Source organism: Scomber scombrus, chromosome 14, assembly GCF_963691925.1.
Source record: "Scomber scombrus chromosome 14, fScoSco1.1, whole genome shotgun sequence".
NCBI lineage: Eukaryota > Metazoa > Chordata > Actinopteri > Scombriformes > Scombridae > Scomber > Scomber scombrus.
Genome location: NC_084983.1, coordinates 24,608,845 through 24,626,696, shown reverse-complemented (window position 1 = coordinate 24,626,696; position 17,852 = coordinate 24,608,845). Strand labels below are relative to the sequence as shown.

Below are 17,852 nucleotides of genomic sequence, written 5' to 3'. Positions count from 1 at the left end.
TGTTTTATCGCATGGTCTAATATTGGAGTCTAAATTTACATGTAAAAAAAATAAAATAACATTTATGTGTCAACAAGAAACACTGCATTGTTAATGTGCTGGGTTGTCTCCCCCTAATTTTCATATTTGTTAATATCTGAGAAAGACACAATAAATACTGATATGAACCTTTATTGCAGCTCTTCATGATGCGCTGCTCTCATATTTCCCCCATCAAACTGACCTTTAATCCATCTGTGTTGATGGCTTAAGCTCTCAGATCAACAGCCCTCATCAACTTAGTGTGTGATGTGTTTGTGTACAGTGGCTACATGGGCAGGAGTTTACGTATTAAGCTTGTGTGTGTGTGTGTGTGTGTAAAATCATGTTCATGTCTTTTGCTTTTGCGTGTCAAACTTATTTTGTGAATATTTTTTTTGAGCTATGTCTGTTTCCCCCCCCCCCCCCTTCTGCAGTGGAGCTGGCCATGATCATGGACCGCCTGTATGGCGGGGTTTGCTACGCAGGCATTGACACAGACCCTGAGCTGAAGTACCCCAAAGGAGCGGGGCGGGTCGCCTTCTCTAATCAGCAGAGCTACATTGCTGCTATCAGTGCTCGCTTTGTACAGCTGCAGCATGGTGAAATCGATAAACGGGTGAGTGCAAAGAAAAGAGAGCTCAGAGTTGTTTTGGTCTCCTCTTTCTTCATTTGTCTTCCTTCACCTCGCTTCCTGTTCTTTTTCTCTCAAACTCGCCTTGCCTGTACAACATTTTTTTGAATTATACAAAAGAGAGGAGGCCTAGTTTTGCTTAAGGGTGAAAAATGAAATACTAGGAATTACATTTGTTTGGTTATTAATAGCAAATGTGTAATAGGGAAGTACATTTTACATAACTCCATTTAACAAAATGAATGGATGTAGACTAACTAAGTAACTCCAGGCTTCAAACAGAGACTGTGTCAAAAAATCAACCACAGAATGAGACAAAACACCATTTATAAGAATATACATTTAAAAAAAAAAAAGCTTAAAGAATTTAATGTCTAATCCCTCTTTTTATTTTTATTTAACTTTGTTCATAGAGTATAGGGAAGGTTAGATGAGTGCACTGCATGTGCTTATTTACTGCAACGCTGTATTAGCAGTAATCTCTATAAACAGATATCTGCATATCAATACAGACTGTAGGCAATGGGACAACATTTTGGTACTGGAAGCCTGTTGGTTTCTGTTTGTAGTTCACTTGTAGTGCAAGTAGTGTTGACCAATCACATTCAAGCAGGCTTTGGCTGCATGCAGGTAAACAATCTGTGTGGAGAGCAAAAGGGTTTGGATCTCCATTTTGACATGCAAAAACTAATACCTCAAACTCAGCTGCTAATGTGCAGAATACAGTTTAAAGAAAAAAAATAAGCAAGAAAGAAAACATCAATACCCGCTGGTGTTCTCCTTTCCTTTAGAAGTATAATCAAAGGGAAGTGATGCAACAGGCAGAGTGTGATGTGACTGGGACAGTTTTGTACTCACTTGCTTCATCACCTCCTTATTTTTGTAATCAAACCCAGGGTTGTGCTAGGGACGGAGCAGAGCACCGTACAGTACCGAGTGTACACATTGGCTGAAATGCAATCTTGGAGCCAATCAGTTATCACCTGGCAACGATTTAGCTTTTTATTACTAACTTTCTCAAATGATCTGTATTCATATGCATCTGTTTATAGTGTTAATGTAACACTCAGAAGTAAAATAAATACATTTACAATTGTGACTTATCAGAATGTCTTCCAGGAGAAAGGCGTATGCGCTCTGCCACTCACCAGTTTACTGCATGTCACGACTTCACTCTGCCATTCACACGGCGTACTGTTGTGATGTGTGTGCACACTTATAAGCCGAGGCTATGAATGACTTACCCACTGCAGTCAGCAGCCAAGGAATTACAGTAATATCTGCAGGTGTATCCCGCAGCTTACGGTTGCCTGTAATTGACACAGACATCATTCACATTTGCACAGCATAGAAAAGTAGAAATAACTCGAGCAGACATCCAGGAGTGAAGTAACATGCAGTGCAAAATACTGGAATAATAGCACACTGCTCTCTCATTTGCATAATTAGTGTTTCAATTGATTAGGCAGGGTGCCTTGGTGACATTCTCTTGCTAATTGCTAATATTCAACAACCTTATAAAATCCTAATTTTCTAAGCAAATCATGTTTTCAGATAGATTTTCTACCTTCCAGGCAGCCATTTGTTTCCTTTCCTAAGCTGAAAAACATTTTGTAGAGACTGTGGAGGTAAAAATTATAAAGGAAATATCATTCAAAAAATGTGACCGAATTCCCTCCTCTGACTGCAGGTGGAAGTGAAGCCATACGTGCTGGATGACCAGCTGTGCGATGAGTGCCAGGGAACTCGCTGCGGCGGGAAGTTTGCACCGTTCTTCTGCGCCAACGTCACCTGTCTGCAGTACTACTGCGAGTACTGCTGGGCGGCCATCCACTCACGCGCCGGACGAGAGTTTCACAAACCCCTAGTGAAGGAGGGAGGCGACCGGCCCCGTCACATCTCCTTCCGCTGGAACTGAGCGGACGACAGATAGGGAGAGGCAACAGGCGAGCAGGAGGGCAGGTAGTGCAGGAGTCGCAAATCATTGTACAAATAAATGCACTTTTCTGTTGCTGGTTCCTTTTTGCTCTAATTTCAACAAACCTTTTATCTCATTTTTTTTAAGTTAATATATATCTATATTTTGAAGATAGAAAAGAAAAACTGGAATTATATCCAAATATGTCCAGCAAGGAAAAAAGATGTGTAACATAATTTTATTTATGCGTTTGATTTTTTGAAATATTTTTATTAGTTCTAAAAAAAAAAAAAGCATATATAGGAAAGTTTGAGGTGTGATATGGTACTCTGCTATTCAATTGACATATTTTTCTTAACAATGTATTTGATTTTAATTTTTGATACAAGAGGCCCCAAAACAGATCCTCTTCATTTGACATTTGATTGACTTATTTTGTAGCAGAGCTAGTGCTTTATACTTTGGGAGTCTCCGGAGCAAATGCTATTTGAAAAAAAAGGTTATGATTGGCTATTTATTTCTGAGAGGTTGATACAAGAGGCTCCAGAGCATATGTGAATTGAAGAAGGTGTTGCTAAAGAAGAGTGCACTTATTTCAAGTTCAAAGAGTGCAGATAACAGTATACAAGACCCTTAGTTGTTAACCAAAGCTGAATCTTAATTAACTTTGAAGAACAGAGAGGGCCCACTGCAGAATGAAATGGACTCTTTTCCCTCCCAGATCACAATGTTTGAACCTCTCTTTTTTTTATTTTATTTCCAAGACCATACACAAATATTTTGATGTTACTTGAAAATCACGACGAAATTTTAGCAACACACATTTGGATTTTGATCTCCATTTTGACATGCAAAAACTAATACCTCAAACTCAGCTGCTAATGTGCCGAATACAGTTTAAAGAAAAAAAAATAAGCAAGAAAGAAAACATCAATACCCGCTGGTGTTCTCCTTTCCTTTAGAAGTATAATCAAAGGGAAGTGATGCAACAGGCAGAGTGTGATGTGACTGGCACAGTTTTGTACTCACTTGCTTCATCACCTCCTTATTTTTGTAATCAAACCCAGGGTTGTGCTAGGGACGGAGCAGAGCATCGTACAGTACAGAGTGTATTAGGGGAATGTATGACGTAGGGAGGCTACAGGAGAGACAGGCTCACTGTTGAAGAGACAAGTCCAACCCCACTCCCCCTCCTCATGTCCTCTACTGCTAAGCTAGCAACTAACCGAGGGTAGGGCCTCATTCATGGATCAAGACCCCAGCTGCACACAGCGGGGGGCATTGGATCCAGATCTTTCAGGACTAAGGCTAGGGTAACTCCTCGAGAAAAAGGCTGGTTAAGTGGTCACCTTTTTATTGCAGTTTTTACGGGGTTACCACCAAAATGGGAAATGCCTGTCTTTGTTATTTTAAAATGAATGCATTCGTGCAATTTTCCCAAGTCTTTAATGGAAAAAAAGCTCTACTTTGCATCCAAGAGTCAGCTATATTTTAGCGAAAGAAGCAATTAAAGTTTATCTGATTTTCCGAATTGTCAGCACACGTTTGAGTCATGGAGGGATCTGCCCTCTATCCTTTCTCCTGCCAAGCTAATCCAACTCAGCATCCAGTGTTTTTGAAGCATAAATGAAGATAGTCTCTGCAGTGTGCTCTACTACTACATACTTGTGACCCACATGCAGTTTGCTCTTGATAACAAGATTGCAGGTCCAGTAGGTTTCACCCAGTGGCTTTTTTGGGAACCAAAGATGGCTGTGCAGTAGTGGGTCATACTGTAGCTCATTTCCTGTTTAGGTTTTTTATTCTTGTTTTCTTTCTCATTTCTTCAAAGTTTTTCTTCTTAAAAAAAAAAAAAAGAAATCTGCCACTTCTACCCAGTTTTGCTTAACTGTTAAGCCCTGATGGAATCCAGCAAACCAAAGATTGGCCTTGAACATCATATATACATACGTATATAAATATATGTATGCATATATTTGACAGTGCAGTCAAAACCCATTAGAACACCAGTGGAAAAACAGCAGGGCTTACAGATACACACACACACACACACAGACACACACACACAGACACACACAAGGCCTCGCACCCTCCATAGCTCAAAATGGAGGCGTCCTCTCATAGGCACTAGTTTCTTTTTTATCTCAAATAGGTCTGCGCATTTGGGAAAAATTAACATTAAGCGGACAGTCACGCGGCAAAAGTAAAACTAATCCTCACATTTGTTTGACGTCTTAAGTCCTACTAGCCGAGCATTTAAATATGTCAGGGAGTTAGTTCAGAAACTTGATTACACACAAACACACTAGTGAAAAAACGTATCCTCATACCGGCGTGGTGTCGTCGCACCAGTTTTGCACCCTGGACATTAGTTTTGTGGGTGTGGTGGGTGAGCATTTTAGAAGTTAAAACACTTTGTGAAGAATTTGCTGTTAAATGAGATGAAAAAAAAAAGATTATTTTATACATGGCCTGCTGATTTTTGGTACAGTGTTTTCTAGCTAAATTATTTTGTCATGCACATATAAACATTTATTATGCACTACTTTTCTAAATATTTTTTCTTTTTCCAACAGTCATTTTAGGCACATTTTTCACAAATGGGGAAACTCCTTTTTGCAATACCTCAATTTTTCACATTGTGAAAGGTAGCTTTTGTACTTTTGTTACTGAAAGATCTGCATATATGGAAATGTTCATTTTAAGAAAAAAAAAGTTGAGTGATTTCAATATATATTATTTTCAATTATGCTTTTTATACATTTCAGTGCTGAGGAATCTTTACAACTAAGTGCGCACTTGTGTTGATGCGACTTCAGATCTGCAGGGGAGAGACCAAAGTGTATTGCTCTTGGTCTAACCTTTTCGTACACTAGATGTTTCCAGTCAATCTGGTCAAATAACAGCATGGCGAGAAAAAAAAATTGATGTTAATGTCTCTAAACATGGCTATACTAGTTGGAAAATGGTAACTTCTGTCTTGGTTTCCTCTCCATAGATGGAGCATAACTTATTATAAGGAGAATGCAAAATTTGGCTCACGCTTAACGCTGAATCTCGTATCACAAGAATGGATGTTTGGTGTTTAGATATTTTAATATTTGAAAAAAAAAGTATATATATATTCTTGAACTTGCCAACTAGCACCTATTATAATCCTTAGCATGCATGACAAAAAAAAGAGAAAATGACAAGTACATGAATTAGCTATTAAAATTAATTGTTGTGGTGTGCACCAAATGTTTCTCAATTATTACGTTGTTAAGGACACCCCAAACCCACTCTCACCTCACCTCACCCCATCCCAACCCCCTTTTCCCTCCCCACCCCCACGTGTTGATCTCCTCGCTTCCCCATTTGCAGACCTCTGCAGGATGCACATGACAGAGAGATAAGACGAGAAACAAGACAGAACCTAACTTTAATCGATTTGGCAGTGCAGGACTTTGAGCATCCTTTATAGAACACTGTTTAAAAAGACTTGAGAACTCATCCCCACTGTCTGTCGAGGTGATCTTATATAGACCTATCTGGAGGAAGGGGAGCTTAAAGACTTGAATGTGGTAAATGTTGCAAGTTAACTTCAAGTTGTTATGTGCAATACTTCTTTTGAACCTTTTTCCAGATAAAGACTCTTTGCAATGTAATTCTTTAATGCCATTTTTAATTGCAGACATTTAATTAAAGAAGATGTTAATATGTTTTTCACAGTCATTTTCTACTGTTATTGTAATCCTTTTCATGCTGGTGTTTGTAAAAAAGAAAAGAAATCAAACTATTTGTACTAATATAAATAATTGAAGTTATTTTTAAAACATTAAAGGTTTTGTGCTCATTTGCTTATTTTTGTTTATTTTAAGCTACTGTGATTGATTGCATTGTAATTATTAGGTCAACAATGTATTTAGCTGTTTATTGGTATATTTTTAATTGGAATGTATAATTGATTTTTATAATTTTGATCAGATTTTTGTTATATTTTTGAGGTGAAGCTTTTAATATGTTAAAGTGTCTAGTTTTTACTAATTGCTATATTGTGCTCCACAATATATGGTTCACATTTTCTGAAGGAAAATAAATATTTAAATATTTGTCTGTCAATGATGTTACTTAATGGCAAGATTTCAATAGTTTTTAACTGTGTATGGGAAGGTTGTTGTATTTATTAATAGCATTTTTTACTTAAGATATCACCTTAATTTTTATTGTCATTTCACTTTATAAGTTCCTATTTTTGTATTTTCCTTTCTAATTAAGTTATGTAATACGGATATGTCCATATTTCTAGGAGTTGGTCTGTAGAAGTGCTAGTGAAACGAAAAAGAAAAATCTAATGTTATTTAATTGTTTGCAGCCAACTATTTATAACAGTATGCATAATTTTTAAATATTTGTAATGTGAAATGTTGAATGAAATAAATCTTAACTGTGATGAAAATATACACTGTGTGCTTATTTCTGCTATTGACATTTGGACACTGCCATATTCTGTCACACCTTTCTTTGTTGTCTTCACAGTTTGACTCTGCCGTGTACTGTAGTGTCACAAAGTGCTTAAGCAGCAAATGTCAACTTCAGCTCTGACAGCAAATCTTAGAGTCCCATCACATGTTCATCGCTGTCGGCAATAACAGCAGGTTTCAATTACATCTGCACCAAATTGGCTTTTGGTGAATATTGTAAAGTGGGCATATGCACATTTAGATTATTTATTTATTTTCTAAAATTATTTTTTATCTTTGCATGATTTGCAGTTTAAACAACTCATTTATCTTATACTGACCCCATTCGTTGCCCCTCAGTTCAGCCCACTCTGTTCTGATTGGAAAGCTTTTGGAAGCTGCCCCTCGGGAAATGTTCATCAGCTGCGGAGGTTACGTCAACAAATCCTGAAACAAACTAAAGTCCTAGGATTTCACTACTTTTTCTTGTTCTTCACTTGAAATGTCAGCTTCTCAAATAAATCTGTATAAATTTGAGCCAGAATCTGATCGGAAATATGAGATGACACATGGAAAAACCATAGCAACAAAGGTTACAGAATGATTTGATGAGCTGACGTCAGTTTGTCGCCATGGTGGAAAAAAAGTCTGAAACTACTGTAAATGTCTAGCGCAGGTTGAAGCCGAGGTTTTTCACTTTCAGGGAGCATTTCTACATATATTTAGATTTGAAGATTTGAAACTTTGACGATTCTTAGCCTAGATATCTGACATCATAACAATATATAAATAACAGGAAATCACAAAATGCATAATATAACCCCTTTAAAAGTAACCTTATGGTACCCTGTGGAGTTTTTGACTACTGGAGACCTACTGATCACTGTTACAAGGGGGCCACATTTTGTGCTTTTCCCATGGGAGGATGCACAGGCGCACATGCACTACACGATACACATTCCTGCCATTGATTTTATGCTCTTCAGCTGACTGACAGTTGGTGACGGAAACCCTCTAAGGAATAAGCAATGTGCCAAAAAAGCCCAGCTGCTAGCAAGCAGACGTGGATGTAAACAAATCACAATTAGAAGAAAAATCCATTTTGCAAATGATTTCATTAAGGAAATGCATTCAACATGTTTGTTAGATGAGGATACACACAGCATGTTTAAGTGTTAAAAGCAGTGTTTGATGCTGCTCTGGCACAATAAGAAATGTCAGGTCTGTTGCACCTATGACTACACCCAACATCACTTGGAGTGTTTAGTTACATGTAACAACGTTATGTAATTAAATTACAAAATAAATGTAACTAATTTGTTACAGTTACTAAGAAAAAAATGTGTAATCTGAAGTCAGACCTTTAAGATTTTGCTCAGGAGGGTTTTTTCCTCATTTTTCAACATTCAACATGTTACTGAATACATATATTGATGTTTTTAATTCTTTGAAATCAAAGGTTTAAAAAAAAAAGTCTAAATAAATCATGACATGGACCTTATTTGTAGCACACATGAGCTTAAATGGTGTCACAGTACCAATTAAGCCCATGCTAGACTTCTCCTATACTTTTTATTTTATATTCCAAAATCTACATGAACTAATGAATACATTTTCAAATGAGAGATAAATCTTTCTTTTTAAGAAATGATCTCCCTTATAAATCATGTCGGTATCCATGAAAAACAGCTCAACTTAGATTTGGTGGTCTTAATGGGTACACTTATCCTAACAGTTGAAAACATCGTTAGAAAAGTAGTCAAAAAGTAATCAAGTATAAGTTACGGTATTTTGATTAAGTACTTGAAAAAACAAAAAGAAGAATATCCCTTAAAGTAGGTATTTAAAATAAATAAAAAATGTGCGATTAATCGCAAGTTCATGACAATCATGCAATTAATTGCGATTAAATATTTAATCGATTGACAGCGCTAGTAATAAGTTATGTAACTATGAGTTTTTATTACACTTATCAACATGGGAGAGGACATATGCTTGCTTTATGCAAATGAATGTTTATTATTATTCAAATGATCCAGAACAATGAAATACTGTACTGCAAAAACAAACAATGGACATATTGACCTGAATGTAACATTACTTAGTTATACTCATGAAAAAGCCCTGAAAATGGGATGTGGTACAAACGCACGGACACACTTTCCTCCGGTCACGTCTGTAATAACTCGGGAGAAGCGGGGTGTTCCTCGACATAACTCAACAACTGTACACTCCCTCTGCTGGTGCCCTCCAGTAACTGCAGCTACGAGTACTACTGCTGGTGTAATGTGTCATCATACACCTAAAGCATAAGGAAACAAAGAAAAATAACTAATATGACACTGCCTCAGTTGACACAATAATATTTTAAACATAAAATCAACTATAAAACTGGCAGGAGACGTCATAAGGCCATGGCTTAATGCATGGACAGTGATAGGTGTGAGGCATCCATTTGTAGCTGTAAAGATGGTGGTTATCACTGAAGGTGACGGGAGAATTTAAGGAGTTTGAGACAGAAAAAAAAAATTGAATTGTTCCCCTGTGCTCATTTCAAACATCTGATTGAGGGAGGTCTACTGAGATAAAAGAGAGATTGAACACTTGATTTTTCAAAGCCTGAGCCCATCTTCACATTTGTACTGTGACACGTCATTTTGTATGTTGAGGGGTCGGGGTCAGGGTCACCGAGCCCCTGGACTTCAGAATGAACTGAAAGAATACTCGCTCAAATAGTTATGTTAACTTCTTTTCAACCCATATCTCATTGATTTATCCAGGTTGAAACATTGCATTTATCTTCTCTTTTGCCTTTTTATAAATACTACTTCAGTGTGTCTCTTCTGCTTTTATGTGAGGTCTACTTTTTCTTTGGACAAATTAGCCTTCTGTTAGCCACAAACTACTACAGAGGAATAACTTATACATTTATAAACCTCTCTGTCTCTTTCTCACACCGGCATTTACCTTTGGCACAATGATAGTCCTGTCATTGATGTATTTCTGTAGACACACCCTCTTGTTTTAGATATCCTCTTAAATCAGACTGTGAGTTACTGATTTCGCCACCAGATGGCGCCATATAACCAAAATAACCAATTTCACTGCCACATGGTTTATGTTGCGTTCAAGTGTTGTTGGAAAATCTAAAATCTATCCCGTGAATAATTCAATCTTTTGGCAAATTTGCAACTGGTGAAATGTGAATTTTCTTTGATTGATGAGGCGTTGACATGAGACTTTTAGGAGGCACAGAGCACTGATGTTGAATCAATAATATCTTGGATAAAAATAATTTAATATAGCCTAAAACTGTTGAAACATTCTGCTTTGTTCGGCTTTTGTTTTAATTCTGGTTGATTTTGAGATGCCACCGATGACACGAATTGAACAGAAATTGACCTTTTATATATCCGGATACATTATCGATCTGCTTTGATTAGCCTAATTTATTTACCAGCCTAAATAGTCCATATCGTACTGTAATATTAATAGACTACAGAGTCTTTTGCAACAGGGCATCATTTGCCTTTTTTGTGATTTTTCCTGCTTGTTTTTTTCAGATGTGAAAGCAGATGTTTTTGAAACGCTTCCACCCTTTCAGCTCTCTGGTGTGGGAGTTTCCGGGCAGTGCTGGAAGGCAACATTAATTCAGTCTCCACTTTGGCCAAACAAACCAGACTCCCGAAAGGCAATAAAAAAAAGAAAAAGAAAAAAAAAAAATCCCCCTAGCGGCAGCTCCAGAGGCTGGGTGTAGCTGAGCTTGTGGTGAAGTAGAAGAGGAAGAGGCAGTGTTTGGATTAGGGGGGGTTGGGCTGCCCGCTGGTAGGAAAACCTGCCGCCAGACATCCAGTCGGTCTCCGGCGGTGCAGCATTGCTTTCCCGCAGCATCAGCAGCAGCATCACCTGCTCCTCATCTGTGCTTCCCTCCGCCTCTTGTCCAGTCACTATAACACTGCTGCAGCACAGAGGGAGCGGGCGGACAAGGACGATCAGCTGTAAGTTATTGCTTTTTTAAAAATTTTTGAAGTGGTGCATTTTTGTGTTTTGTTTGTTTGTGATGGAGAAAGATGTTCAAGACGCTATTGGCGGATCTATTTGATCTGTTTAGTTTCCAGTAAATATAAAGCGAGATATGTTCATCTTGCAAAGAAATTTAGCTTATTTGTGTGTGTGTGTTTTGCTTCTCTAATCACGAATCATCCTCCTTCACATTTTGACACAATTTGATTCCCATATCTCTCTACAAAACAGATATTTTACATTATTTTTAAAAACCCTACAACATTACTGTTTACTTTAAGGCTGCAAACAAGTTAAAACTGCAATATTTAAACATCAATATTTAATATCCTGTTACATTACAATCTTCTCCCCTTTTTTTCAACACCTCCTCTATTCAGGAGCAGTCTTCAGGGAAATAAGGGAATATATAAGGTCGCTGAAAGATGGTGAAACTGGGGAGTAATCTTCAAGACAAAGGGGCCAAACCTGTGAGTGTAGAGGACGGCTTTCAGAATGTGCCCCTCATCACTCCTCTGGATGTTGGCAGCCTCCAGAGCCAAGCACCTGACAAGGTGAGAGACAGCAGCACAGTTATGTGTTTGTGTGTGTCAGAGAGTTTTCCGCATCCATCTGTTTTTCTAAATAATCCTCTGTGTCTATGTATTCAATGTTGTTGACCTACGCTGTCCTTAAAGTCTCTGTTGATACCTCCCTAACACACACAGACACACCCACACACACACCCACACACACGTACATACACACCCTTTCATTCATTCACATGTTCATTCATCTCAGCTGTCTCCGAGCCGTGTCCTTTGTTTTCCGGCTGAGATTAGGAGACAGATTTGGTGCCAGACAGACTGTCATTTATCATCTTGACATCCCATAGTAACTGCACCGCGCCGCTTGTTAATCCAGTTACCATGGTGGCAGTGTAACGTGGAAAGCCGATTGGTGTTTCTATGGGTTCGGGACAGAGAGCTGCACTGATTGCACATTATGAAAATTAATGGTATTAGACAATAGGCAAGCTCATTGATGCTCATCGCACATATGAAAGCTTCATTATGAATCCACTGATGTTTTGGTTTCTTTCAAGGCATTGTGATGAATTCCTTTTGCAGCTATATGAATGCATATTTCTACTCTGAGTTACTGATCAATTATTTATTGCAGAACTCTAAGATGAAATGACAAAATTTATCGTAACATAATTGCACCACTCTCTCAGTTCTGGTCATATTAGCTATCAGAAGGATGAATGTCAAACAGCGTTTTTTGAACCAATATACTTAGCCTAATAAGGGTTTAGAGATAAAATCTAATAGGACAATCAATTCAATTTCAAACAGGAATTGGCTCCTTCATATTAATGTTACAGAGCTTGGATCCCCTTTGGGAAATCAAACCCCCACATAGGTCTACCTTACTTTCCGATTAGCTTTTAAGGTCTACAGTACAGTACCTGAATTTAAAAAGTACACAGTGAGTACTTGGAAATGGAAATGACCAGGAGACTACAACTTCCTGGAAGATATGGCACCTTTAATGGTGACATCATCGCAGGGAGACATAAACAAACGCACCAACCAGTAAAGTCATCACAGTATTACTGAAAAGATTAATTGATTAGTGGATCACCATGGACATAATCATCAATTAATTGGTTAAGAAATGTAAAAGGAATAGTTAGACATTTTGGGAAGTATGCTTATCCATGAGAGTTATATCAGAAGATTTATACCAAATACGAGGCTACAACCAGCTAGTTAGCTTAGCTTTATAATGACTGGAAATAGGGGTGTGCAGCTCAATCCAAAATCTACCTACCAACACCTCCAAAGCTCACTAATTAACATCTTGCATCTAATTGGTCCTGGCAATAATCCTACACATAACCGCACATGAAGCCACATGTAGATATAACTTGTTAGAGGTGCTGATAGATGGCCTTTGTTATGTTTGGACAGAACCAGGTTGCTATTTCCAGCCTTTATACTAAGCTAAACCAACTGGCTGCTGCTGGTAGCTTCATAATTACTGTACAGACATGAGAGTGGTATCAATCTTTTCCATCCTATATTCAACAAGAAAACAAATGTGTTTTTTCCAGCATGTTAAACTATTAATTTATTATCTTTGGGGTTTTGACTGTTGGTCACTTACGCTTACTTTTGTTTGGCTTTTAAAAATGTTTTTTAAACTTTTACAGACATGGATCAATTGCCTAATCACAAATGTATTGACAGATTAATGAGTAATGACAATGAATGTCAATAGTGGTTGCCCTATGTCAGACTTTTGAACAAATACAGCCTCTTTACCCACCCTATCAAAACAGATAGCCTTCTCTCCATAAATAATATAGCTTGAAGTGATCCCTGGAAAAACAGGAAATATATCAAATGTCTTTTTGTGAGACCTTTTATATTTAGCAAATTTAATACTGCAAAAGCCTCATTTATCATTGTGTCAACTGAGGACAAAAGTTACCTTCTACCATTTGAAAAGCATGACCATCCATGTCAGTTTATATTAGCATATGATGGATATTTGATTTGAAATGAAGCTCTTGAAGTGGTTTTATTGAAGGGGTTCCGAGAAAACTCCTAAAAATATTCCAACACGGCCGTCCATTTGCACCGCTGCAGACACAAGCACACAGTACTGCCTGAACCCTCATTGTGTATTCTGCTGAGGGAGGCATAATCTCTTTCTATTTCTTATGTCTGTTAACTGGGGAGACTTGTCATTCACTGCACTCGTACACACACACTTACTCAAACACACACAGAGAGCAATACACACCCGAAGACTTGCAGCTTCATTCACAGTGCAGCTCGCGTGCATTGTGATGGAGTGTGTGTGTGTGTGTATAATACAGGCATTGGAGTAGGTGCATGTGTGTGAGTGACAAGTCATTTCTGTCAGCAGCCACCAGCTCCTGACATGACATTCAGAGAGCTGTCAGTCATTTTCTGATGAAATCAGTCCCACTAGTCTCGAGAGCGTCGCTACATATTATACTGTCAAAGCTGCCATTGTGTTGATTATACCACACTGCTAAAGTGTCTATTTGGGTTCCACTGATTACTCGAGCTGGCAGTTTGGCAGAGAGAATAAGTGTGATGGGGTATAAACACCAGCAAGTTATTGTTGGTGAAAATTAAAAGGAAAATAGAAGAAAGATGAAGAAGAATGTTTTTTGTGAATTTTTACATGCCTTGAGATTTGCAGGCGTAGTTTCCTGCTTCTCGTTGCTTGATGCAGATTTTCTATTCTGCTCACTTTGGCACTGAGAAAATATTCATTCAACCGTTGCATTATGCAAATGCTGATTTGCTTTTACATGGGACAGTGTGGGAGTTGTAAAGGGCAGTGTGCTGTTAAATATTTGACTTTGTCTCCAGCTGTAAGTGTAAGAATTTGTCTCCCTGGCATGTGATGCATCAATGCAACAGGCCATGAAAAATAAAGAAATCTGTAATTAGACATGAGCTTAGTGGGTTGTGATGACAGCTATCACAGTTCATTTAATGGAAATTCTGCACACAATATTTCATCCTATTTTGTATATTGTGTGTTAGAGCCCAACTGATATATCAGTCCGCCAATATTATTGGTCAGTATTAATGAATATGTTGGCTGATATGCACCAATATATATATATATATATATATATATATATATATAAAAGTTGTTTAGGCAGCATTTCATATATATTCTTTGTAAGTTTAATATATGTATATGTAGGTCTATTTATGTATATTAAAAAAATGATAGTTATTTATAACTATTATTTGAAGTCTGTGTAAAGTAAGAATAAATATGTGTTCTGAGTTTGACATACCACAGTAAAGTGTGTTGTTAACCACCGTGCCAAATTTGAATGATTAAAAAAATCGCCAAATATATGAAATTAGGCTTAAAAGTTGTGTAAAAGTCAGCCTCTGTCTCTGCTCCCAAATGCTGTGGATGTGACCGCCGAGTTCGCTGAAACCCCGCCCCCTACCAAGTATCACCTGTCAATCAAAGTCACCACCTCTACCAGAAACATGGACGCTACGTCTGAGAGCTTTCTCCTGCTAACTCAGCGGCTAGCTCGGCGGCTAACTCGGCTAACTGTAGACTGTAGTAGTAGTAGTAGTGTGCGCTGAATGTATTTATACCGCTACAGCAGCAGGGGCGGGTTTATGCCAAGTAACGCGGCAGTGATTTTCGGACCCGCCCACTAAATCCTGAACACAGAAATTTTGAAATACAGTTTGTGAAGCCTAGCTCCACAATTCAAATCTAAATGGTTGAAATTCTTTTTACACATTTTTTAGAAATACATTTATGACCTATTTAATGTGTTTAGAAGAAAATGTCTGAATTCACTTAACACTGTCTTTAACATATTTGTTTGCCTGTTTTATGCTAGTTTTGGGCAATGACAGTGTTGTGTGAAGCTTTGTGTAGTTTTTTTTAATACAAAATCTTAAAATATGGCACATCAATTATATCTTTGTCATGAATATCTCCATTATCTCACATACTGTAATATAATGTTGTTGTTTTTGCTGCCTGCCCCAACCAGAGAGAGTTCATCTTCTTTAATCTGGCTTTCAGGATCTGACCTTAGAGCTGTTTCTATCTGTCTGCCTTTTAAAGCTAAAGGGAGGTTTATTGGGTCATGTGACCTGAACAGTACCCCAGATCTGCGGTGCAGTTCAGAGAAGCTTTACCAACAAGAGCCCTAATCCGGCCTGATGACTGTGTGACCTCCCTGACTACAGGGCTACCCATTGATATTTGCAGGGGCGGGGTGCAGTGACGACATGGTTTGCAGTGAAGTTCATACACACACACAAATAACAATGCTGCTGTGGCCTACTAAGGCTGAGGCATTAGAGTGGTATTAGATTTGATTCCATCTGGGCAGGGACGCGTCAAAGCCACCGCTGGGCCGCCAATATCTTGATTGGATTGCTGGTAGTTTAAAAATAAAAACAACAACCAGGGGAGGGTGGAGAGATGATAAACAGATTGATTCACAGACAGACATATTTTCTCTGTGTGTGTTGTTTGTCTGAGAACAAAGCTCACGTACAAAGACTTGCTTCAAACACCATGAAAGATTAACAGTCAGTCTCTTATCCCGTCCAACGTGTCTCTTTACACAACTTTATTCTTTTCTTACCTCAACGTTTTTGCTTTTAAGTTTCATTTATTCTTTACAGCAGTGTGCACAACCTCATAAATTAGGGAGGGATTCCTGGGAGCAGGAGTGTTCAGTAATGGATTGTTGAATGATTTCTCACAGTATGTGTTGTGATCATGTGAGGCCCTCGTAACCAGATCCAGAAGCATCATCCAAGCTGAATTTGTCAAATGATCACACATTATACATAAACTCTTTTCACATTATTTGGCTGACTGTGCACAGAGGCTGTGCGAATAGCTATGACTTCTGAAGGCAAACAAATCTATTACAGTAATAATTACTGCAGGCTTTATGAAAATGAAAGCCTGCAAGCTGATTGAGTCTAATAGAGGCCAATATGTCAGTTGTCAGCTTTTCCTTTGTAATTAAAGGACATTCTTTGTCAAATTCATTATTCATTTTTAAGTATATTAATATTACAATATCTATTAATCATTAAGTCTATTTAACATCCTGAGTTCAGTCCTTTGTTTTGTGTGTGAATCAAGTATATTTTCATTTTTAAAATTCAAGGAAATACAAGTCAATTTAATGATGAGGATGGAAAAATTTGGACAGGAGTGAATTCAGTTTGAACTTTTCATATAGGCCCATGTCATATATACAGTATCTATATCTTCTTCAAACCAGCAAGAAGAAAAAAAAAATACTTTCCCACAAATTGCTCAAGGGAAATAACCTCAACTTTTATTACTCTGGCACAAATTGTGTGTTCGTCACTCATAGTGTGAAGCTAGCTTAAAAAAAAAAATGCTTTCAGGGAATTGTCAATTTGAACACACGTATGCACTCAAAATAGCAAGTGTACTGTAAGTACAAAAGAACATGAATTCAGACACAGCATTAGGCTTTCCTGGCAGGTAACTTTGAAAGGCTGTTAGTCTTCTACAGTAAACTTGGTGACAGCTCTGTGATGCTCTGCTGTTTTCCTCTTAGCTAGTGATGGAGAATGGGTTTTACTTCTGCTACTGTGGCTGCTGCTTGACTTATGTTGTCTATGGGATTATTTGAGAACATAAATTAGAAGTGCTTAAAACTGTTTCCTGAGTTACCCCCTTTACACACAACTATCTTTTATATATATATTGTATTTAGCTGCACTTTCATTAAATTTAATATGAACCCACACTTTTGAACATTTTGCCCTTTCAGCCATGACTGTAGAGCACAGAATGTAAAAACGCATTAACTCAATGTCAAACATAATCATCTGACGCCAGCAGCTTCATCATCATAGGGGACAAGACGTTAGAATTAATTAACGTTACATTAATACCATATTAATAATAACACAATAACATTAATACTGATAGCAGTACTCTTTGTTCAGGAGCTTATCAATATTTTGGTACCGACCAATCAGGAACAGAGACCAATTTAGCATCAATTCTCGATACCTACCTCTAGTTGATTCTGCAGTTTCTCCTCATCGGTTCACTCTTACCACCCTCAGCTGTGTCATTTTCTAATGCAGCGAAAAAGCTCTGATAAACCCACACTATGCTACATGCTCAGCACCAAACACACAGAGTTAACAACAATAGCTTGTGAACATAGTTGAGCAAGGGGCAGATATTTCCCTCTGGAGTTAGTGGAGAGCAAAACAGAAGCTAGAAGGAGAGTGAA

General features: G+C 37.8%; 2 protein-coding genes across 2 annotated transcripts in view; both read left to right on the top strand.

The window, feature by feature from the left end:
- The window catches only part of cpeb4b (cytoplasmic polyadenylation element binding protein 4b), a 34,354-nt gene extending 27,344 nt beyond the window's left edge, over positions 1-7,010 (top strand). The window contains exons 9-10 of the mRNA XM_062432754.1: positions 456-637; positions 2,343-7,010. Of these exons, the coding sequence (XP_062288738.1) occupies positions 456-637; positions 2,343-2,570 (410 nt within the window). The 3' untranslated portion in view covers positions 2,571-7,010. The remainder of the gene's footprint in view (positions 1-455; positions 638-2,342) is intronic.
- A 4,450-nt stretch (positions 7,011-11,460) lies between these two features.
- nsg2 (neuronal vesicle trafficking associated 2) overlaps positions 11,461-17,852 on the top strand; it is a 36,069-nt gene continuing 29,677 nt past the window's right edge. The window contains exon 1 of the mRNA XM_062433591.1: positions 11,461-11,589. Coding sequence (XP_062289575.1) covers positions 11,461-11,589 — 129 coding nt within the window. The remainder of the gene's footprint in view (positions 11,590-17,852) is intronic.